A 23820-nucleotide genomic window follows, 5' to 3' on the forward strand; every position below is an offset into this window, starting at 1 on the left:
AGTAAAAACTTTAAATGACATAACTCTAGTTTGGATCTAGGTCCTGATGTGGTAAAGGAGGGGGAGGGTTAAGACATCTCCATATATTCATTTATCTCTTCAAACATTTTAAGGCTGCCTTTTCTCCTGAATAAGATCCCCAAGGGGGTGTATATAAAAACAGCATCCTTATACATAACTAGCGGGGCCCGGCCATGTGTTGCTGTGGCTTATTGTGGTGAAATGGGAAAGGAACAGTAGGAGCAAATCAATTGCTGAGGCCAGCAGTACGTGCTCATGGAAACATGCAGGCTGATACTGTGCGATGTCATTGATGTGTGTGACTGCATCCTCCCTCACTTCTGTTCCCTTGCATGGCACTCTTCCCCCTCCCTCCCTCCCTCCCTCCCCTTTCCCTTTACTAGAGTGGGTGGGTCATATCCAAATCTGTCATATCCAGATGCTCCCTCCCCTCCCTTGCATGCCACCCCTCACTCTCTCTCCCCTCCCTAACTTCTCTTCCCTTGCATGCCTCCCGCTCTGTCCCTTCCCTCTCCCATTCTCTCTTCCCTTGCATGCCACCCCTCCCCCTCCATCCCTTCCGTCTCCCTCTGCTAGGGTGGGTGGGGCATATCCAGATGCTGGGCCCGTTCCCTCCCCTCCCTTGCATGCCACCCCTCACTCTCTGTCCCCTCCCTCACTTCTCTTCCCTTGCATGCCTCCCCCTCCGTCCCTTCCCTCTCCCTCCGCTGAATGTGTATGAGAGTAGGTGTGTTGTGTGGTAGTAGTGGGTGAGGCAAAGTGAGTGAAAGGTACCTGCATGTGTGTGGGGAACCCCACCTGATGTCTCACACAGCAACGGGTGTAAGTGTTTCACGTCTACTCGAGTTATTGCCTATGTACTGTTTTCACTGCTCATATCTGGTTATCTGAGCGAACATTCTAAGGGTGACAGTTACACACAGGTAGCTACATGGCCTGGTGCGCCAGGAAAAAGATGTTTTTCCTGGCTCAGGTGTGTTGTCTGACAGTGGGAGGTATGTAAGAACACAGTCGAGGGAATGAGTAAGTGTCTGTGAAATTTTCAGAGTGTTTGGGCCAGCAGGTGCGGGGTTATCCTCGAAGCAACAAATGTATAGATTGCCTGAGAGATGGAATGTCCAACAATGAACCCCCAGCCAATGGGAGCATAGGTGGGTTACATTCCGTCCTGTCTCTGCCTGCCTTCCCCCAACCCGGGAGGCTTCTTCTACCCCAAACAACAAACTGGCATCTCAGGGCAGCGCAGGTTGTCATCCGTTGCACTGCCAAGTCCTCCACCAGCCCCACCCATTGCACCCTCCCTCTCAAGCTACCTGGGCTTGTGTGGCAGCTGCCTGGTACCCTGTTGAGCCAACTCTAAGCCTCCTGAATGGACCCTCCCTCCTTCCAAAAAGCAGTGCGGTGCAGTGGTGCATTACCCCACCCCAAACAGGATCTACCCGACAAGAATGAAGAGTGCTGGTCTGGAGACACTGGGTAAGTCCTGTTGGGGCTGCGATGGAGGCTAGTCTGGAGACACTGTCCTGTGGGGGAGGGGGGAGCGGGGAGAGGGGAGAGGGGGAGGGAGTCTGCTGCTCACCCTCCCTCCCTTCCCCCTCTGCCCAGAGCCCATTATATGTTACTTTAAAATGGGCCTTAGCGCTAGCTTAAAATAATATATGAAATGATTCAATAAAAACTTCTAACACGCACAACACGCAAACCAGAGTGGAGGGTCAATAGTCGTTGTTAAGGGCTTGTGGAAAACATAACAAAAAGGCTGGTGGGGGACATCTTTTTTTTTTAATTTTTTTATTGTATCATTTGAATTTTACAATTTATGATAATAATTTCTTTCTTCATACATTTTCAAACAATACATTTTTCCCCTTTTCTCCCACCCCCCATTGCTTCTTCTTAGTTTTTTCACACAAACAGCAGTAAGTTCATTCTTTGTAGCCTCTTCTCCCATTTTTCTTCGATGACTCGAACTTCTTTCATCCAGTCCATGTATAATATCCATATTTTCAAAATTTCATTCTGTTTGTCTTGCCATGTCTTATTTTTGCTGGTGGGGGACATCGAGGAAAGCGGACAAATCTCCAGAAAAGCTAACCTAAAGAAAGCAGGATCATGGAGCCTTTGTTGGATCCAAGGTTGCTCTGGGTTTTTATCCTGGATTTTCCCTTCTGATTTGCTGCAGTGCTTCTTCCTAAGATTCTGAAACAATAGAGTTGCAAACTCCAGGTTTGGAAATGCCTGAAGGTTTGGGGGTGGAGCCTGGGGAGGGTGGGGTTAGCCGAGGGGAGGGACATCAGCAGGGTATAAAGGCATAGGCTCCGCCCTCTGAAGCAGCCATTTTCTCCAGGGGAACTGATCTACAAAGTCTTAGGCACCCTCTGCACAGCAAATGTTGAAAGGGTTGCAGTCAAGATAAAGTAACCCGTTTTCCTCTTTTCACATTCCCATGCATCCGTTCAGGCAGCAATTAGAGCCCATGGTCTTGTTAAGGATAAAGCCATATCTGCACAAAGTAGTGGGGTATCATAACAGCCAAGTTGTGTGGGAAGTGGCCACTGACCAGCCTGTCTGGAGATCAGTTGTAATTCTGGAGAATCCCCAGGCTACGCCCCATTTCCTGCTATACTCCATTAATGTGGATTCACACAACCTAGAACTGCGGGTACCAGAGGCCAATATTTGTATATTATCTTTTAAATCTATGAACTCAGAATATTGGAAGCCCATTTAGACCCACTGTGAGGTGACTTGTTGAATCACATCGAGGAATGGATAGGACACAATATTGAAACAAGTGTGACCTTAAACACTTGAACTGGTGGTTTACATCTATACATGTTAACACTTTGTATAACAAGTGTTTGTTGTACTAAAGCTTTGTAGGACAAACATTAAGTCATTATATACAATTAAGGTTAGTTTGAGATTTTAAAAAGCAGGGAGCAAATGCATATTGACATATTTCCTTATTGGTTATATTTTTGGTACATATGACTTTCAAGTGTGTTTCAAATTGTGAACCATACCCACCCACTTTTTTGGGAACTTGGCCAGGAACTTGGGAAACATATTAAGCGGCGAGTTCATTGGCGAAGTGTGCTTCAAAATGTGATCTTCCTGCACATAACAGAGGCTCTTGGCAGCTACTGGCTGTTCTCCTGACCTGCAACTCAGTTATGCAGCAAGAATCAGAGTGGAATTGCTTTGGCCGTTTCTGCACGGCCGTTGAGGCGCCTCCACGCCGGCAAGAATTCTGCCGGCGTGGAGGCGGAGGCCGTTCGCATGCAAGCATGCGGACGGCCTCTGGAGAGGCCGGCAGACGGCACATGGCTCCGCATGGAGCCGCCTCTTCCCCCTTCCCCATCCAACTCACCTTGTCCTCGTATAGGTAAATTAAGCACTGCTGGCCGTCCGAAGTCTGCCGCGTACCCTCGACGTCTCCAGGGGTCGAGGAGGGACAGCATGGCCCAAACCATGCGTGAAACGCAGGAGTTAAAGTGAAAGTCGAGCAAAGGAAGAGAAACAGCGTGTTCCCAGCGGTGCTGTTCGCACCGCGCTGCCGGGAACACGCTGTTGAAGGAAAAACAACCCTTTAAAGGGTTGTTTTTCAGGGCCGCTCCCTCTCCCTGGGGGAGAGGGAGCGGAGTCAGGTCGGCGCTGCTGCAACGCAACCTGTGCGAATGGTTCCCTGGGGGCGGCGTATTTCCCGTCCCCAGGGCGCCATTTACGGGCCGTGCGGAAATGGCCTTTGCAAGCTTTGTGAACATTTCTATAGCAAGTAACTCTTTTTTTCTCCAACAGGAAAAACAATCAACTACCAGAAATACACAGTCCGTGCACGCAGCCATGGCACTGACTTGAATACTCCATATGATTATGAGTCCATTATGCATTATGGTCGAATCTCATTTTCTAAAAATAAGAGTTTACCAACCATCACAGCCAACGTACACAAATTTGATGGCATTATGGGTCAACGTCTGGATTTCAGCAGCTCTGACATCAAGCGGATCAATCAGATGTATAATTGCAGTAAGTTCATTCTGATTTCTGTTTCATCAGTTCCTATATAAAAGCCAGCATTATCTCTGACCTAGACGATCTAGACTAGCCTGATCTTGCCAGATCTCAGAAGTTAAGCAGGATTGGCCCTCGTCAGTGCTGGGGCTGGAGACCACCGAGGAAGTCCAGGGTTGCTGAGCAGAGGCAGGCAATGGCAAGTCCCTTCTGAACTCTAGAAAAGCTGCGTTGAACACACCACAGAGTCACCATAAGTCAGCTGCAACAGACCAGGTCATAAACGGTGACTTCAGCAACTTGTTTACATACAAATAGTTAACCCTTTTATAACTGAGTTGTGACAGACACTAGCAAATACCAACACTGATGTTTCCTTCTTATTTTCCATTTTCTCCCTCCCTCCCCCCAGCAAGGTCGCTTACGCTTCTGGACCAATGCAATTTTGAGTCTGCTGATATTTGTGGCCTGGTGCAGGAAAGGAGAGATGATGCGACTGGGAGTTCTACAAAGGAAGAGTGCAACTCCCATATTGAGGATCATGACCAATTTCCCTCAGTGGAAAGTGTGGAAGAGTAACTTCTAGTCCGGGGAGCCAGTTCCTGGCATTCCAGCTTCGCAATCTGGTGTGATCATATAACAGACCCCCCGGGAGGCATATAAACAGACCTTCTGCCTCATGATGTCCCACACACAATCATGTAGGTTCAGCCCCTTTATTGGATTGCATTCACATCTATTCCACAACCCTTGGCCTCCACACTAAGGAGCGGGCGTGAGTGATAGGCTAAGAGCAGGTGCACACTGATCTGGAGGAACCCGGGTTTGATTCCCAGCTCTGCCGCTTGAGTTGTGCAGCGACTTTCTATCTGGGGAATTCAGGATTAGCTCCTGCACACTCCCCACACACACTCAGCTGGGCGTGACGACTGGAGCCTCAGCCCACTCCCACCTTAAGAGGGGTGTTTACATGTTGTGAGAAGGAAAGGAGATTGTCAGCCCCTTTGAGTCTCCTACAGGAGAGAAGGGGATATAAATCCAACACTACTACTACTACTACTACTACTACTACTACTACTACTACTACTACTACTACTACTACTACTACTGCTACTCCTCCTTCTCCTTCTTCTCCTTCTTCTCCTTCTTCGTCTTGTCATTTGCACTTGGTTGAATATGCACCTCTGTAAAGAAAGCCAGTCTGGTTTGGGAGTGATGACTTGAGAGCACAACCACTTAGTGCGTGATCCCACTGTGCATAGATATCATCTTTGAAAAGCGGCAGCTGAAACTGGGGGGTAAAGAGCTGTGTGGGGAGGGAGAGCACCTGCTGGTGGTAGAAAGTGCTGTCCAGGTACCGCCGTAGCGTATGCTTCAAACCTCCCACATGGTTTTCGAGAGGAACGCATACAGAGGCGCTGGAAGTTTGCTGTGGGAAGGCTGCCTCTGTGGGAGCAAACTGCTATGGACTTCCTTGTTGGTCGCCCATCCAAACACGAATCAGGTTCTCCCTGCTCAGTGTCAGACCTCAGATCTGGAAATCACGGAAACTACAGATTTGTTCTGAAGCCTTTATTTCAGAGCGTAGGTAACATTGTCCAAGAGGAATCTGGCGGAGAGTCACAGCGCAAATCCGTTGTACCTCCCACCTGGCCAAATAGCTCCTACTTTTCCTCTACAAAGCATTTACTAGAAAGCATTGTGAGCCTGGGAACAGTTCACATCTTCCTTTGATAAGTTCTGTGTCCGGGATGTCCTGGGGCTGAGGCTGAGAACTTACCAGCATTTGCCCGTATCAGAGAATGGTAAACTGCCTCCCCTGCTCCTTGGAAAACTACAGAGAATTGCTGATAGAAATTGCTGATAGAAAATTGCTGATAGAACTGAGAAGGATTTCTGAAGTCAATGGCCCGTGTTTGTGCATGTGAGTGCCGTCAATTCACAAATGACTCACGGCGGCCCCATAGCGTTTTCAAGGCTAGAGTTGTTCAGAGGTGGTTTGCCGTTGCCTGCTTTCATGAGGACTGAGAGTTCTGGCCCAAAATCACCCAACAGGTTTTATATGGAGGGATGGGGAAACAAACCCGCTTCTCACCAGATTAGTGTCTGCCATTCTTAACCACCTCAACATGCTGGCTCGCTGTGAACTAGATATTCCCTCAGATTCTCAGTTCTCCCCAAAGGAATCATGGGTTTCTTATTACATAAGGGAATATTCTCTAGCAAATACCAATTTTAACAAATACCGTTCTTAAGATCTACACTTCTATATTATCATAACAATTACTATATATTGTCCTGATTGAGCCAGCATGGTGGGAAACACAGATTCAAATCCCCACACCTCAGAAAAGAAGCTGCTGTTAAAACCTGTGTGTGTGTGTGTGTGTGTGTGTGTGTGCGCGCGCCTACGCTGTCAAATCACAGCTGACTTCTGGTGATCCCGTAGTGTTTTCAAAGCAAGAAATAGAAGTGGTTTGCCATTGCCTGCCTCCGCGTGGGCTGAGAGACTTCTGAGGGAATTGTGACTGGCCCAAGGTCACCCAACAGGGCACCTGTGGAGGAGAGGGGAATCGAACCCCGTTTTTATAGATTGGAGACCTTTGCTCTTAACCACTATGCCACGCCAGCTCTCTAATGGGCTGGGTAGGAGCATTTTTGTTAACAACAGAGCCTGTAATATAAGTCCTTACTTACTCCATGCAAATTGAAGTGGATTTATGTTGTGCATAAACGTGAGAAGTGTGTATCAAGACTACCAGTTCAATTACCAAGGACTTGTCTCCTTCTCTTGGAATGAAGGTTCTCAGTGGTGATTCTTCTGGGAGGAGGGCTATGCCTGTAACGGTCAGGTTTTCAAAACTCAAGAGCCCCTTCTTCCAGAGTCGGGCTCTTGGGGTTGTAATGGGGTTGGGTGGTCCCCCAGCCACCCTCGAGGGATGGGGGACGGGGTTGCCAGATCCAGGTTGGGAAACCTCTGGGAAGGCCATTTGGGGGAATTGGCACCACCTGGGGAGGGAGGACCTCCGTGGGGTACAACCCAGAGCAGGCGTATCATTTCTCCAGGGGAAATTGACCTCTGTAATCTGGAGAGGAGCTATAATTCTGGAAGATCCCCGGGTCCCACCCCTAGGCTGGCATCTCCAGCTAGAAGGAGGTTTCCTGTTTGGCTAAGCAGAGGGGCAGTATCCAAGCCAGTATTTCCTCATAAACTGGCATGAACTGTGCATGATGTTACTTCAACTGCCCTAATTTACGATTGAGAAGAAATATCCATAATCGTCTCCACAGGTGGTGGCTACTTCATGTTCTTCAACACTAGGTTTGGGAAGGCCGGAAAAACTGCCATCTTGAAATCTCGCATTCTGCGCCCCAGGCGGATGCAGCAATGTCTCCAGTTCTTCTTTAAAATGACAGGAAGCCCCAAGGATAAGCTGGTCATCTGGGCACAGAAGGATGATGGTTCTGGAACTGTTCGCAGTCTGGTTAAACTTCAAACTCTTCAAGGTTATTCCAAAAATGGCTTAGAAGTTGCGGCGCTTCCCCTCCCCGCGCAGGGCTCTCGGGCTGTGGTGCCTTCCCTCCCTCCCTTTCCTGGGGTTTTTCCTCCCCAAAGGTGTCTTTTTCCAATTGGCCCGAGGGGCCAAGAAATAGTTTAGCCCACAGGGCGCCTGATGTTGGAGGCAGCCCGTCCCTCGTTTCCCAGCCTTCTCTTCCCAAACCCTATCGTGCTGCAGCCAAGTGGTCCTGGTCCTGCAGTTGCCCACTGTCAGGCTGGACCCCGCCGCCCACTCAGCACAGCCAACGCGCACGCACTCTGCCAGTTCACCTCACTGGGCTCCCGCTGGATTCCTCGCCTGAGCTGCTTCTCGAGGCCTCTCGAAAAGCAACAAAGTAACTGCCACAAAATGGCTGCCAATGGAGGCAGAGGTGGTCATAAAATGGCTGCCAAGCTTATCTTCCGTTACACAGTGAAGATCCTTGCACAGTGGAAGCATCACTTGCCAAGACAACATTTTTAGAAAACCCCACAGCCAATCAAATTGCCAATGGCAAATTCGAAACCTTGCTGGGCAAAAGCCCCATCTGGCTTCTAAAAACATTTGGTGGGCACCATAGAACCCACAGGTACCATGTTATAAACTTCTGCCTTCGACCGTTGGCCTATGAGGGCCAGTCCTTCTCCGTGGTCTTGGGCAGAGGATTCCCACATCCCCAACTACATGAGTTCTAGTGGGAAATACCGGGGTTGGGTGTGCAACAGATGGTCTGCCACAGGGCCACGCCCCTTCCCTGTTCAGTAAACTAGGATGTTTAGAAAAATAACTTGTACGAATCACAATGTCTGCCTTTTATAGGAGGAAGGAAGAAGAACTGGAAAATTGCTCATGTGCCACTAAAAGGTCAAAAAAAGTTCAGGTATCTCTTCCAAGGTAAAAGTGGTGGCTCCAAAACCTCATCTGGAGGAATTCTCATCGATGATATCACCCTCACTGAAACTCTGTGCCCAAATGCTGTGTGGCATGTAGATAACATCTCTCAACTTCTTGACACCGCTGCTCTGAACTACACCCTGAAGAGCCCCCGTTTTTATAGCCCTGAAGGTTATGCTTACCGTCTGACTTTGAGTCCCAGAGTCTTGGTTGGCAAAAAGTCTAAAAAGTACATTGAAATTTCTTTTCACTTGACCAGTGGAGAGCATGACGGCGCCCTTGAATGGCCAGCAATAAACAGACAGGCTACCATCACTGTGCTGGACCAAGACACTGATGTCATGAAGCGGATGTCCATAGAAAAGAGTTTCCCCAACACTGACTTGTGACTCACGTTAGTGAAGAGGGGTAACGTAGTCTCTGAGCCAGATATGACAGAGGGAAGCAAGAGTAGAGACCAGGTAAGAAGAGTCTCTTCACGCGTGTCAGTAGGGGATGATCTCTCTCACACATCTTCCCTCCTGAGTCCCTGAAATGCACAATACCAGCCCGATTCCTCAGGATCAAATGCACAATAGTGCCCAGTGGTCCACACTGTGTGAATTTGTCTCCCATGGAGAAGTACAGCAATGTGCAGTGTAATAGTAGAACTGAAACTACCCAGTTCTTTAGCAGAAAAAAATGCAGCAGAGTTATATAAAAAGGAGTTATCCTTTAATAGCATTCCAAATATATTAAAAAATCAGGCTACAAAAATGTATTTACAAAAAGGGAGGAAGACAAAATAATCATGTGCTGAAAAGCACCAGCCAGCAAACAGGCTCACACAGAGAAGTAAACAAGGAAAAATACAGCAATGAAGCACAGCAGACCATAAGGACAAGGAGCAAAAGGTAGAGGAAGAAGGGAGGAGAGAAGGAAGAGAGAGAAGGAGCGTGGAAAAGCTACCCCATAACATGCAGCATTGAAGGTCAGCCTCAATCAACCAATTAAATGCCCAACTGCCCTACCTGCATTCACACACAGCAACCAAATGGGGCAATTACTGGCATAGCAGATGACAAATATTTGGACACAACGTTCTTTGTTCCCCACCCGTGCGTTTTGCACCTCACTTTCCAGCCAGACTGTTTCCCAGCAGCTTAGAAAAGTTACAAAGCACAAGAATTTCAAACTCTACCCGTAACAACGGTCCGTTCTGCACAGCTGCGTAAGGGCGCCTTCAGCTGCCCCTTGCACCCCACTTGCCACCTGCCCACCACAGGCCCGCCACATGTTGGCCACCTACCCTGCTGAGGTCCCTCTGCCAGACCACGCAGGCTCCCCTCCCCTTTCCTGCTGGGCTGGCCAAAGCTCACCTCTGCCCCAATTGGCTGCAATGACCCTTCTCTTTCACCAAGCTTGGAAGGTATCATCAAAACAGTCTCCGAATGATACCCTGACATTTTGGTTCCGATAGCTTTAAAAATGCGCCCCTGAGAGGCACCCCAAGGAGTACTTGCTGTTCTCTGGCTCTACAGTAGAGGCCTTGTGGACTCCATTGTAGCCAATGGGAATTTCTAAATGCCAGGCTGCACCCAAACGAGAATTTTGAAAGGCCTGAGGCACTTAGACTCTTCAAGATGGCTCCAGGAGGCCCCTCCTGGTAATAGCATCCAGGCTTGGTGTGTGAACTTCTGGCTTCTGGGGTCTCAATTTTATGGGCCCCCAAAAGGCTTTATTTTGTTTCTAATTCCACACTCACGGGTGGAGTTCTCTCAGAATTCTTCTCAGTCCAGAAATTCCCCATTGGCTACAATGGAGCCAGTGCATAACACAGAATCTGCCAAGCTGGCATGCACCAACTTCCTAAGGTAGGAAAGAATAATTAACTTTTCAACCACAAACTTCAATGGTTGTTTTTGCTGCTGCTGTAACCCAGCTGGCTCTGTGCTGGAGATTTTTTTTTTGGGGGGGGAGGGGCTCGGGGGGGGGGGTTTGGTCTGGGTAGGGGCATTACAATCTTCCAGCAGGGGCTGCTGGTGTGAGTCTCCTGAAAGGGAAGGGAACCAGCCAACTTTGCTAAAATTTGCTTGTAAGGGGCAAATGATGTGGGCATCAGGTTCAGCTTCAACTGGGTGCCCACAGCATTTGCTCCAACATATTTAAAATAAAGCTATCATGTCCTCCCTTATCATTTGTTTCTCTTTGGATCTAAACATCCCCAGCTCCCTAAGCCTCTCTCCTTCATAGGGTTTAATTCCAAACCTTTACACCATAGCCTTTGGTTGCCCTCCTTTGGACCCGTTCCAGCTTGTCCAATATCCTTTCTTGAATTGTGGAGCTCCAGAACTGTGTACACACAGTATTCCAGGTGACGCTTAACCAATGCAGAATAGAGAGGCAAGTACAATTCTGAAATTACATCCCTTTGATCTAGACACTATACTCCTATTGATGCATCCCAGAATTGCATTGGCTTTCTTTGGCTGCTGTGTCACTACTGCTTATTCATGTGTTCAGTTTGTGGTCTACTAAAGATTCCCTAGATCCCATTCATACATGTTGTCAAGCTTCAGGTGTCGTATTATTCTCTATATCTGTGGCATTTCATTTTTTCTGCCTAGAGTGGGAGAGTATCTTACATTTGTCTTCTTTAAAGGTTCATTTTTGTTCGGCTTTGGCCCATCTCTCTTAACCTGTTCAGGGGGGCATTTTGAATCCTGACTCTATCCTGGCTTGGGGGTATTAGCTACTCCTCCTAATTTGGTGTCATTTTGCAAATTTGATTAGCATGCCCTCTATTTCATCATCATCCAGAGCTATTCTATAAAAAAAATATTGGAATAGCTTACTGAATTCGGGCCCAGGACAGAACCCTGTAGCACCCCACTGTCACTTCTCTCTCCAGGATGAAGATGAGCCATTGATGAGCACTCTTTGTGTTTGGTCAACCAATTGAAAACCCATCTAACAGTAGCATTGTCCAGTCCACATTTTACTAATTTACTTGTAAGGCTTAACTAAAATCTAGGTACACTATATCAACACTGTATCCCTTCATCTACCAGGTGTGTCACTCTATCAAAAAAAGAGATGAGATTAGTCTGGCATGATTTGGTTTTGAGAAACCCCTGTTGACTTTTAGTGATCATGTGTTTGCACACTGTCTGTCTATTGATCTGCTCCCAAATCTTTTGTCAGGAGGCCTGTTAATATTGGGGATTGCTTATGCTGCTTTCTGGATATTGGGGTGGTGGTGGAATGGGTTAAAAGCATTACTGTCTGACTTTCAACTGTCTTATGCATGTAGTTTCACTTTCCAAGGTGTTGACTAAGGTCAGTGGCTGGGCATCTTCACTGTTATCTGTCTTACAGTTGCATTTGGGCGCGCTTTCCCAGGATGGGGGGTGCAAGCTGTTTTAATTACTGGATTTTGCGCGGGCAAAGTCAGTTCCGGCTTTGTCCAGAGAAGATCCACAGCATTGAATAAAATGCTGTTCTTACACGTGAGTTTGTCTCAGTCTTTGGGATTCTGACACTGATGTCAGGCTGACTGAATGGTAATTGTTTGGATCCTCCCGCCCCTTTTTTTTTTGAAGATGCGGATAACATCTTCTCCAGTCCACTGTTCTCCAGGAGTTCTGAAAGATTATAGCAAGTGGTTCTGATTAAACTGCTGCCAGTTCTGCCACTTAGCCTTTCCCCTGACAAGTCCGTGAACCCCTGTTTTTCCCCTAGGGAAAACTTACATGTGCTAATGAGCTACATGTACGTTTCACTCATTGGGCCATTGTCCCCAACAGCGCAGGGCAAGAAATGGGTGGACTCCCTTCTCAGTACATACCGGTGTCTTAATCCAAACTGAGCACTCTCACACAATTAAGTGTTCACATCTTCACGTGTTCTCGGCAGATGTCTGCTTTCACAGGACCTGGGGCAGACTCACAAAAAGTGTAACATGTAGTTCAGTGCAGTATTTGTAGAGCACAACCATTAAGTGTTACATAATCTGTAATATTCTGCAGGAAAAAATATTTCCAAGTGGGAAAACCCCTCGACTGTTGGAAAATTTGATCCTGAATGTAAATGTAAGAGGGGTAAAAGTTGGGCATTGAAAAAATTTGCTACGCATGAAAAGTTGAGACGAAAGAATTATTTAAAAAATGACGTCCTTATTATCCTCGTAGACTTTGAAGGTATGGTACTTTCATCTTTTTATAAAATTGCATTGTTTTGTTGAATTTATTTTTCTATTTGATAGCTTTCCTATCCTACCTATAACAAATTGTTCATATATAGAAATTTAAAATTTGAAATGTTGGCAAAATATGAAATATATGTAATACTTGCTTTTCCAAAAAATTTTAACAGACCGCAAAATAAAATACATTATTAACAACTTACATGCTTTTGCAAAATCTGAATAGTGTACTTTCTAATCCACTTCTCAATGCATCTGTGCTGCAGGTGGGGATCTTACTCTGAAATGACAAAAATCCTCTTGGAAATGATTATTAAAGTGGGAATTGGCGGTGGATTAAAAGTGCGTGTTATTATTCAGCTCTGTGTGAAAGCTGTGAGATAAAACTGTAAACTATTTGGCATATTTATGGGAATTTAAAATAATGAATATCTCAGTTTTCTTAAGAAAAGTTGGAGTGTATCCAATACATTTTTCCTCTTTAAGAAAAAAAAGGTTTTATTAGAACTTCAAACAATTTAACAACACAGAAAGAAAAAACCACAAGTAAGCATTCACTATAATGTGTACTGTTACTTTTGGTCTAGTAGTTATTTTGTTGGCCCAGCTTTATCCTAATTTTGCTAGTTCACTGCTCCAGCGAGTAGACCTTCACCAGTAAAAATAAACAGAACCCTTCTGATTGTCCTGAAATGGGGCCCAAGGAGAGTGGGAGGGTGGGTGGGGAAGGCAGGAAAAGGAAATAGAGAAAATCCAGGAAAAGCTAAACATACAAGGGATCTCTTTGGTTGGCTGGAGAGAAGGGGAGAAAAAGTCTCACTTAGGCCCCTTCCGCACACATAGAATAATGTGTTTTCAAACCACTTTTACAACTGTTTGAACGTGGATTTTGCTATTCCGCACAGCTTCAAAGAGCACTGAAAGCAGTTTGAAAGTGTATTATTCGGCATGTGCGGAAAGCATGGGGAATCTCTGATCTTACAGTGGTTCAAGTGCCGAAGAGTGGGAAATGTGTGCGTAACTAAAAATCAAATATGAAGGGAATAAAAGCTCAAAGCGAAGGAGACCACACATTCGTAAATAGCCCATCAATTTTAATAAGAAAGCCTCTGGTTACATTTGCATTTTTATCTTTAAAATCTTGTGAACTGTTGAATGCATTAACCTCCAAAACTCCTTAGCTTTTTCACAAGTCCACTATGGGCACTTTTACCAGAATCTCACATTGCACTTTCAATCCATCGCTCACAATTGTTTTGCAGAGGTGTATTTTACTATTTCACACAGTAAAATCCAGCAGCAAAGTGCTTTGAAAGTGGATTGAAAGTGCATTATTCTGCATGTGCGGAATGAGCCTCAGTATCATCAAAAGCATGTAATCTTTTGTCTACATTAATCTCTCAGGTAGTTGTGGAGAAGAAAGCCAGACGCAGGTGATACCTTCTGCCCATAATTGTTTTCTTGCCTTCATTTCACAGCCCCCTTGTGAATATCCCCAACACTTGAGAAGGACTTGGCAAACTGCTGCCCATTGTGCTAGGATAATTATTTTTCTTAATTTGGATTACTCACTTTGCCACAATTGAGAGCGCAGGTCGGCTACCAGCTCTGGGCCGGGGAAATTTCTGGAGGTTCGGGGAGAATGTTTCTGGTCAGGCAATGTGGGGAGGGGTTTGCTCTCCGAAGCTGCCGTTTTCTCCAGAGGAACTGCTCCCTGTCGTCCAGAGATCAGTTTTAATTCTGAAATGACATGGCTGCCCCAGATGGTGGTGGCACTGGATGTCATGCCATTCCTGCTGGGCTCTCTGGAACTCCACCTTCACCAGGGGATGCCCCCACATCTTCAGGAGCTGCTTAACCTGAAGCGGGCAGAGCTCCCCACAGGGTCACTTTTAGGCACTGTGTAGAAGAGGATGCTGGACTAGATGTGTCACTGGTCTGATCCAGCAGGGCAATGTTTATCTTCTTATTAACACAACAAGGATGTGGTGCTATTGGTCAACAGTTTTTACTGGGCAGAGCACTATGTCCCAGCAACATTTAAAGGTGTGCAAGAAACCCATGGCATATGCATACAAGACCTCCATCACTACCCCCCCGCCCACCCGCCTGTAAACTGGGGCAAATAACATTTCACCTGATCTTATTAAATTGACTTTGGGGTCTTATCTGGTTCATCCCTAACACACTAATACAATCCATTAATAGCCGCTTCCCTACAAAACAAGTGCACCTGGAGAAGTTAAGCACCATCATGTTTTAATACTAATTTCCTTTGGAGCAGCAGTGGCGTGGTGGTGAAGAAACCGCAGGTGCACTCTAATCTGGAGAAAACGCTGCTTGATTCCCCACTCTGCCACTTGAGCTGTGCCGGAGGCTTATCTGGAAAACCCCTGATCAGCTCTTGTGCACGCCAACACACACACTTTAAGCGAGTCACAGCTCTTCAGAGAGTTTCCTCAGCCCCACCCACCTCACAGGGTGTGTTTGGCCCATTGTGTCGGGGTGGGGTGGGAGAGGGAAAGGAGATTGTCAGCTCCTTTGAGTCTCCCTTGCAGGAGAGAAGGGGGGTATAAATCCAGACTGCTGCTGCTACTACTGCTGCTGCTACACTTCTTAATGCAACACAATTACTTAATTTCAACTGGCAGCGTGCCAATTTTCATTTAATTTTTTTGGCCCGTGCTCTTTTTCTCTTTGGACAAGATATAACCTATCTCAAGGACAGTGAAGCTCACATTCTGGAAGCCTGGAACATGAATCATGATCTTCCCCTGGCCCAGAGGAAAAGACTGGCGCACCGGGTGACCCAAACCGTGTGACCCAAAATGATGGCATCTCTTTCAATGTCCAAGGGAATGCAAGGTGCAGGTATCCTAAACCAGTTGACATCACACCTCTTTGTTTTCGTTAGTGTGCTTCAATTGTGTTCGATTAAATGAGGGGGAAGTCAGTGCATCGTGGCCAAAACAGTGGCCATTTGTGCATGCGCTGTTTACTCCGTGGTTGCTTCACAGTGGGGGGTTTTCTGTTTGCACCATCCTCCCCCACCTCGTGTTCTTTTTGTTTCCATTGTCATGGCTACCTGAACCCAGACAGAAGTCAAATAATTGAATACATGATTTAATCTCAGATGAGAACGAATCAGGGCCTCCACATGCAGTTAGGGGCTGAATAACAGGCCTATACAAAAGTATAAACAGCAAAATACAAAACATATAATACACACAATCTGACCAGCTGGTTAGATTGTGTCCTCCTCCTTGTATAAGTTTGTTGTGTAGAACAATTAAATCATAGAGGTGGAAGAGGGTCCCAAGGGCCATCCTTGCCAGTCCAACCCACTGGCTATTGCAGGAAGACGAAGCTAAAAGCACCTGACAGACGGTACCGTCCAGCCCTCATTGAAAAGCCTCCAAGGCAAGGTGAAAACTCCCCCCATCCCTCCAAGGCAGCGTCGCATGCCACTGTTGAACCGCTCTGGACCATCAAGGAATTTCCCTCTTAATGTCCCAGGTAGGTAATTTCTTTTTCCGCACCTTGAGTCCATTACTGCTTGTCCTGGTCTCTGGAGCAGCAAAACAAACATTCCTTTTCCAAATATGTAAACATGGCTCTTAATGTCCCCCCCCTTAGCCTTTTCTGTGTCAGACTCTCGAACGGAGAAATAACGGAGACCGTGGAAAGGTTCCCACACCGCTTATCTCTAGATCTTAACACCTACGAGAAGTTGGATCTTGAGCTGGGAGGCTCAGGATCCCTCGATACTTTTATTTCAGCTAGCCCCCCCCCCCCTTCAAGCTGCACTTTCACACCAAATGATGGTCACCCGCATGACTATATAACTACAAAAACATCAAAGGACCTTGGGAACCTTTCGCACTCCTCTTGAAGGAAGGGTAGACCGGCCACTCGGAGGTTGCCGAAGAAGGAAAGTGAGGGACATTGCAATAGCAATAACATTTGCATTTCACTCATAGAAAACATCAAAGAACAGTCAGCATGATCCTGACACTGGTCTCCAGATAAAACTTACCCCGTTCCCTTACTCTCTCCTCGTAGGGCATGGATTCCAAACATTTTACCATTTTGGTCGCTCTCCTCTGGACTCTGGATCTTGTCAATATATAGTTTGGTATATGCTGGATTGTTATTCAGCACTAAACTGTGTGTGGATGCACTGATTTGTTCTCGCTTGAGATTGAAGTTTTTATTCAATTATTTGATTTCCGTTTGAGTTCAGGGTTATCTCTTCATATGGTTTGTTCTTGCACTTGACCCGCTATTGTTTCTGGGGGGGTCGATGGCAGCAGCAACAGCAGAATTGCAGAGTTAATGGCTGGTTAGCTTTGCAAGGAAGGGTGCTGCATGGGGTGGCAGAGAACACAGGAGCTATAACCGGAAATGAAGGAAGCAGAGCATTGCTGAGGCCGGCAGTGGCGTAAGCTGCTACCACAGGATAGGGAAGCGGACAAAATGCCCTGGGTGGAGCCCCTGTTCATTTTTAATATCGTGCAGGGTGGAAAATCACTTCACACTCCTCCCCCTTCCACCCTCAGACACGCTTGGCCCCGCCAGGCCACTCTTTAGCTGGTGGGGGCCGAAGCAGTGACCTAATGGGGCTGCCAATGCCATATCCCAGAATTTCCGATCATTCCAACATGGAGGCATGGGAGGGAGGCAGTGAAGTAGGAGCAGCTGCCGTGCTGTGGGTGAGTGAAGGTGGGGAGGAGCAAGAAAACCCAAAGAAAACTTTTTGCATGGGGATCTCCTTCCCTTTCCCGCCAAAGAAAAATGTCTCGTTTAAGGAACACTCACAAAACATTGGGAATCACAGAGATGAAAGGGGAGTCAGTGTCAAAGAGGGGAAATGTATACATGAAGTTGTCTCAGGGCGATCAGCTACGCCCTTCCCCTTCCTAGGTCAACCGGCTGTTGATCCTCCTGAATCGCAGGAGTGGATTCAGCAGATACTGGATTGTTGGGACCCCATCCTAAAAGCTGTCCAAAAAGCTAAAGATATCAAAAGAAACAGGTTGATAAGCATCGCCGACCTATCGCCTTGGCGGTGGAAGATATGGTTTATCTATCTACCAAGAACCTCAGTGAATGTAATGAGATCAAGACTGAGGGTTCCAGCTTTGCCTCTACAATCTGCGTTCTTTCCAACCAGTCACTCCAACTGCTGAGTTCTTAAAGTCTTTATTTCAAACAATAAAATAAAAAAGATTGCTTTCACATAGTTTCCTCAGCATTGTACATTCTCATAGGATTGCTTTGTTTCAAAACTCAGAGCCATGGCAGGATGCTGGTTCCCTTAGCCTGGCCCAAGGTGGAATCCCTTAGCCTTTGTCTCTCATGGCTCAGGAAAACTCTGTGTGGGCCATGAGGTAATTTAGGCCTTTTGAAGTTTACCCTGGTTTATTTGCATAAGATTTCCGGATCTCTCTCCTGAGATCAAAGCTACTTCTCAGGCCTATGTTACCTTTTGGTTTCTGAATCTCTCCATCACAGTACACAAAACTGGGACATAAACATATTGGCCCTTTCAGGGTCACTCGTATGATTAATGAGGTGACTGCTCAAATTGATCTGCCTAAGGCTTTGCGTAAAATGCATCCTATTTTCCAATGCAGCCTGCTCAAGAAAGCCGCTTCTCTGGACGCCTGGCACCCGGCACCATCTCCTCCTCCTCCAGTTCTGATTGATGGGGCCAAACACTTTGAAATCAAGGAATTGCTGGACTCTCGCATCTATTGCAACCGCTTGCAATACTTGGTGTCCTGGAAAGGCTATTTACCTGGACAGAATGAGTGGGTGAATGCAGATGACATCAGAAGCCCCCCCCCCACTAGTCAAAGCATTTCATCGTGTCTGTCCAAGCAATCCGGGGCGTGCAAATGTCAGGATGTCGTTGCTGGGAGGGGGGAATTGCTGGGGAGAGCTTTAGCTTTGCAGGTGCTGCTTTATCTGTTTCCCTGGCCTTGGAGCTCAGCGGCTGGGATGAGTCTCCAGGCTGGACTTTTCCTAAATGACTTGGTTCACATGGGGGGGGGGGGATTTGCTGCAACGTATTATCAACTGCTTTGGCACATTTTCGCCAGAACTCTCTTCTCCTGTCTTTCTCACGTCTTCAATAAAATCCTTGAACCCATCAATTGTCTGAACAGGGAATTTGACAGCTGCACAGCACAAATAAAATGTCTTGACAGCAAAAAAAAAAAGCACTTTGGGGAAGAACTCCGCATAGCTTTTTCCCCAACATGACTTCAGGACATTTCAGTTCCGCTCAACCCATCTTTCCCAGAAAATGCTAAATGAGCCATTCTTTTTCCCCGAACCATGTGAACAAGAGCTGGTGAACATGTGAACATGTGAACATGTGAACAAGAGCTGGTGCATTAATGCAAGCATCACGGGGGGTCACTGCTCAGTGGATTTGGAAAGTATGACTGTTAGATGTAGACCCACATATCTGCCACGGGAGTTTAGTGTGGTTATCATCATTGCGGTATACATTCCACCTGATGCTAATGCTACCATAGCTTTGAGCTCTCTGTACAACATTGTTGAACACCAGCAGAAAAAGCATCCTGATGCTGTGCTCATTATAGGAGGAGACTTTAACCATAGTAATTTAAAAGCAGTGCTCCCTAAACTCTACCAGCATGTTAGGTGCCCTACTAGAGGAGCTAATACATTGGATAAAGTGTATACCAACATTAAGGATTCCAACAAGGTGATACAATTACCACACTTGGGTCAGTCAGACCATTTGTCACTGTTTCTGGCACCAGCATATATTCCGCTTGGGAGGCGGGTGTTGCCTGTAATAAAGACTGTGAAATCCTGGCCTGATGATGCCTCTAAACTACTTCAAGATTGTTTTGAGACAACAAATTGGGATGTTTTCTACCACCCAGATCTGGAGGAATATATCACCTACTGCAGTGGTGGCGAACCTTTGGCACTCCAGATGTTATGGACTACAATTCCCATCAGCCCCTGCCAGGGGCTGATGGGAATTGTAGTCCATAACATCTGGAGTGCCAAAGGTTCACCACCATGGACCTACTGCATAGACACTCTTACTGTGGATAAGTGCATTCGCATTCACTCCAACCATAAGCCCTGGATGACAAGGGAGGTTCAGCGACTTTTGCGTGACAGGAATATTGCTTTCAGATCTGGTGTTGAGGCAAAGTATAGTGCGGCGAGAGCCAGTCTCAAGAGAGGTATTCGACAAGCCAAGATGAGTTATAAGAGAAAAATTGAGGATTATTTTAATAATAACAACATGAGGCAGGTGTGGCAGGGGATTCAACAAATTACCAACCATAAACCACACAATGACATTTCTGTAGATGGGGATGCTTCTCTGGCCGAGGAGCTAAATCACTTTTTTTCCCCCTTTGAAACAGGTCTATCAGAAGGTGATGACATACAGCCACTAGGTGATTGTAGCTCACACCTCACTGTGGAGGAACATGAGGTGAGGCAAGTCTTGAGGGCTGTGAATCCAAGGAAGGCTGCTGGACCAGATGGTATTCCCGGTTGGGTGTTAAAGGACTGCGCTAACCAACTGGCTGGTGTTTTTACTGGGATCTTTAATCGATCTTTATCCCAGTCCACCATTCCATCTTGTTTGAAGGCTTCCATCATTGTTCCACTACCAAAGAGATTTCCTGCTGACAATCTTCAGGATTATAGACCAGTGGCACTCACCCCCATCATCATGAAGTGTTTTGAAAAACTGGTCCATAGGCATATTAGTTCTTGCCTTCCATCAGTTCGCATAAACATCAGTTCGCATATCGGCCTAATAGATCTACAGAGGACGCCATTGCCATTAGTCTCCACACTGCTTTGACGCATCTGGAACAACAGGGGAATTATGTGCGAATGCTCTTTGCGGACTTTAGTTCCGCATTTAATACAATCCTACCACAAAGACTGGTGACAAAACTCGTGGATCTTGGACTCTCACATTCAATCTGTTTGTGGATTAGGGACTTCTTGTCTGGACGTTCCCAGAGGGTTAGACTGGGAAATCAGGTTTCCTCAGTTCTTACTCTAAATATGGGAACTCCACAGGGCTGTGTGTTGAGTCCTTTATTGTTCACCCTTTATACATATGATTGTACTCCTGTCTATCGTAGTAACACCATTATCAAATTTGCCGATGACACAACGGTGGTGGGGCTCATCTCTGGAGGGGATGAGTCTGCCTATTGGAGTGAGGTGGACCGACTGCTCTCATGGTGCAGGGAAAATAACCTGGTTCTTAATACTAACAAGACAAAGGAGCTTATAATGGACTACAGAAGGAATAGCTCAGAAATTCAGCCCTTGACTATAAATGGAGATCAAGCAGAGCGGGTGGCTAGTTTTAAATTTCTGGGCGTCATGATTAAAGAGGACTTGACCTGGGGCGTACAGACTGTCGCGGTGGTTAAGAAGGCCCAGCAAAGACTGTACTATCTGAGACTTTTAAGGAAACAACAACTGGATGGAAAACTCCTGGTGTCCTTTTACCGCTGTGCTATAGAGAGTGTCTTAACCTACTGCATCTGTGTGTGGTAGGCTTGGAGATCCGGAGCCGCCGGAACATTGTTCCGGCCGAGCTCAGTGAGTTTCGGGAAATTTTCGGGCATGCTTTCCCGACCCCAGGCTTCCCGAAACTCACGCCTCAGAGCCGGAAAAAAAAGCGGGGAAGGGAAGGAGGAACGCAAGCCGAGCAATGTCACCCTTCTCGGCTGCTGGAAGGAGTGAACCCCCGCTGCCGCTGCCGCCGCTGCCGCCGCCGTTTCCCCCTGTCATCTGCTGCCTTGGACTGCTCCCAGTCAGCAGCACTGCAGCCGGCCACTTAGCAGCACTCCTCCAAACACTCACCGGTCCAAGGCAGCATATGATAGTAAAAAACGGGGGGGGGGGGGGGGAGGAACTGCTGTAAGGGGAAAAAACTCCTTCCAGCAGTTGAGAAGCAGCCGAGAAGGCTGACGTTGCTCGGCTCGCATTCCTCCCTCCCTCCCCCGCTTTTTTACTATCATATGCTATCATATGCTGCCTTGGACTGGTGAGTGTTTGAAGGAGTGCTGCTAAGTGGCCGGCTGCAGTGCTGCTGACTGGGAGCAGGACCTTCCCAATTCCCTTCCAGTCCAAGGCAGCAGATGACAGGGGGAAACGGTGGCGGCGGCGGCGGCGGCAGGGGGGGAGGAACGCGAGTTGAGCAATGTGATCCTTCTCGGCTGCTGTAAGTGGAAAAAACCTCCCTGTATGTAAAGCTGAAGCCTGGCTTTGCAAAGGGAGGGGGCCCAGCAGGGTGCCTTTGAAGATAGGGAGAACTCTTCCCATATCTGTAGGCGCACCCCTGTCTGCAAAACTGAATCCAGGCTTTGCAAAGGCGGAAGGAAAAGCTAGCAGGGTGCTTTTGAAAATGGGAACAATTCTCCTCTCCATAGGCACCTTGCCCATTGCAAAGCTGAATCTCATCTGTGAAGATTTGCAGAGTTCTCAATAAGCACCCCACCTTTTATCTTCTGTTCTTCCCCTTTTTTCTGTCTTTCACTCTCTATATTGCTCCCTTTTCTTAATCTTCTCTTTCTGTTCTGCTATCCCAGCTCATTCTCTCTCTCTCATTTTGCCCCACTCCCTTCCAAGTCTGTTTCTGTCCTACCTCAGCTCTCTTTTTTTTTTAACTTTCTACTGCCCGTATGCTACCGTGGAGTTCACTTCTCCCCTTTCTCTTTTTCTGCTCCACTACCTCAAATCTCTTTCTGTCCACTTATTCCAGCTCTTTTTCTCTCCCTACCACAACTGTCTCTTATCTACATTTCTGCCACCCTACCCTAGTTTTCTTTTACTCTTTCTGCCCTTTCTTCAGGCATTTGCCCATGGCGTTCTTGGATGTGAGGTCTCTATTGGCAAAGTGAAGGATTGTGTGAGTTGTAGTCCAGTTCGCTCTTCTTTGCTTGAGAAAGGGCACCGTCTGGACTATATCTTCCAGAGTCTTTTGCTTTTTCTGGTTCACCATCAGGAACATAGTGCTCAATTATGTGCACAGGTTCACATGAAGACAATCACCAAGCCATATGCTTCTGTGAAACAATCAAGATGATTAACAGGAGAAGGGAATGTGTGCCTTTGTCGATAAGCCTTAGGAAGTAACCATGGAGTTAGTGGACACTGCATTCAGCACCACACACACATATATAGTTAAGAACATAAGAACTAGCCTGCTGGATCAGACCAGAGTCCATCTAATCCAGCACTCTGCTACTTGCAGTGACCCACCAGGTGCCTTTGGGAGCTCACATGCAGGATGTGAAAGCAATGGCCTTCTGCTGCTGCTGTGCTGCTCCTGAGCACCTGGACTGTTAAGGCATTTGCAATCTCAAATCAAAGAGGATCAAGATTGGTAGCCATAAATCGACTTCATAAATCTGCCCAAGCCCCTTTTAAAGCTATCCAGGTTAGTGGCCATCACCACTTCCTGTGGCAGCATATTCCAAACACCAATCACATGTTGCGTGAAGAAGTGTTTCCTTTTGTTAGTCCTAATTCTTCCCCCCAGCATTTTCAATGAATGCCCCCTGGTTCTAGTATTGTGAGAAAGAGAGAAAAATGTCCCTCTGTCAACATTTTCTACCCCATGCATAATTTTATAGGCTTCAATCATATCCCCCCTCAGACGTCTCCTCTCCAAACTAAAGAGTCCCAAACGCTGCAGCCTCTCCTCATAGGGAAGGTGCTCCAATCCCTCAATCATCCTCGTTGCCCTTCTCTGCACTTTTTCTATCTCTTCAATATGCTTTTTGAGATGTGGCGACCAGAACTGAACACATAGAACTGAACATAGAGCTGCATTGCTGAATGCCGACCTGAAAATGTCTTTAATAACATTTCTACCTTAGATACCTCTGTTGCTAGGTCTCTAGAAACCCCGATCACATCTATTTTTGAAAAAGATCTACATTTTTCCAGAGAAATAGGTGTTCTCTCTTGACTTTCCATTTTTCTGTCTCCATAGATCAACCAAACCCAAGTTGTCCAACAAATCAAAGAAAGTTTTCAGCAACTTGCCTTGTATATTTTAAATACTTTTTTCAGAAAACCTATCCATTTGTGGTAATAATATCACTCCCAAAAGCGGGGGGGGGGGGTTNA

The 23820-nt window shown here is 46.7% G+C and overlaps 1 protein-coding gene across 1 annotated transcript in view; it reads left to right on the forward strand.

The window, feature by feature from the left end:
* The window catches only part of LOC125438315 (meprin A subunit alpha-like), a 28386-nt gene extending 11514 nt beyond the window's left edge, over window positions 1-16872 (forward strand). Inside the window, 9 exon segments of the mRNA XM_048506676.1 lie at window positions 3823-4053; window positions 4451-4528; window positions 4531-4605; window positions 7330-7545; window positions 8397-8856; window positions 12192-12289; window positions 12479-12649; window positions 15361-15525; window positions 16717-16872. Of these exon segments, the coding sequence (XP_048362633.1) occupies window positions 3823-4053; window positions 4451-4528; window positions 4531-4605; window positions 7330-7545; window positions 8397-8856; window positions 12192-12289; window positions 12479-12649; window positions 15361-15476 (1445 nt within the window). The 3' untranslated portion in view covers window positions 15477-15525; window positions 16717-16872.
* The last annotated feature ends 6948 nt before the right edge of the window (window positions 16873-23820 follow it).

Source organism: Sphaerodactylus townsendi, linkage group LG01 (genome assembly GCF_021028975.2).
Source record: "Sphaerodactylus townsendi isolate TG3544 linkage group LG01, MPM_Stown_v2.3, whole genome shotgun sequence".
NCBI classification, from domain to species: domain Eukaryota; kingdom Metazoa; phylum Chordata; class Lepidosauria; order Squamata; family Sphaerodactylidae; genus Sphaerodactylus; species Sphaerodactylus townsendi.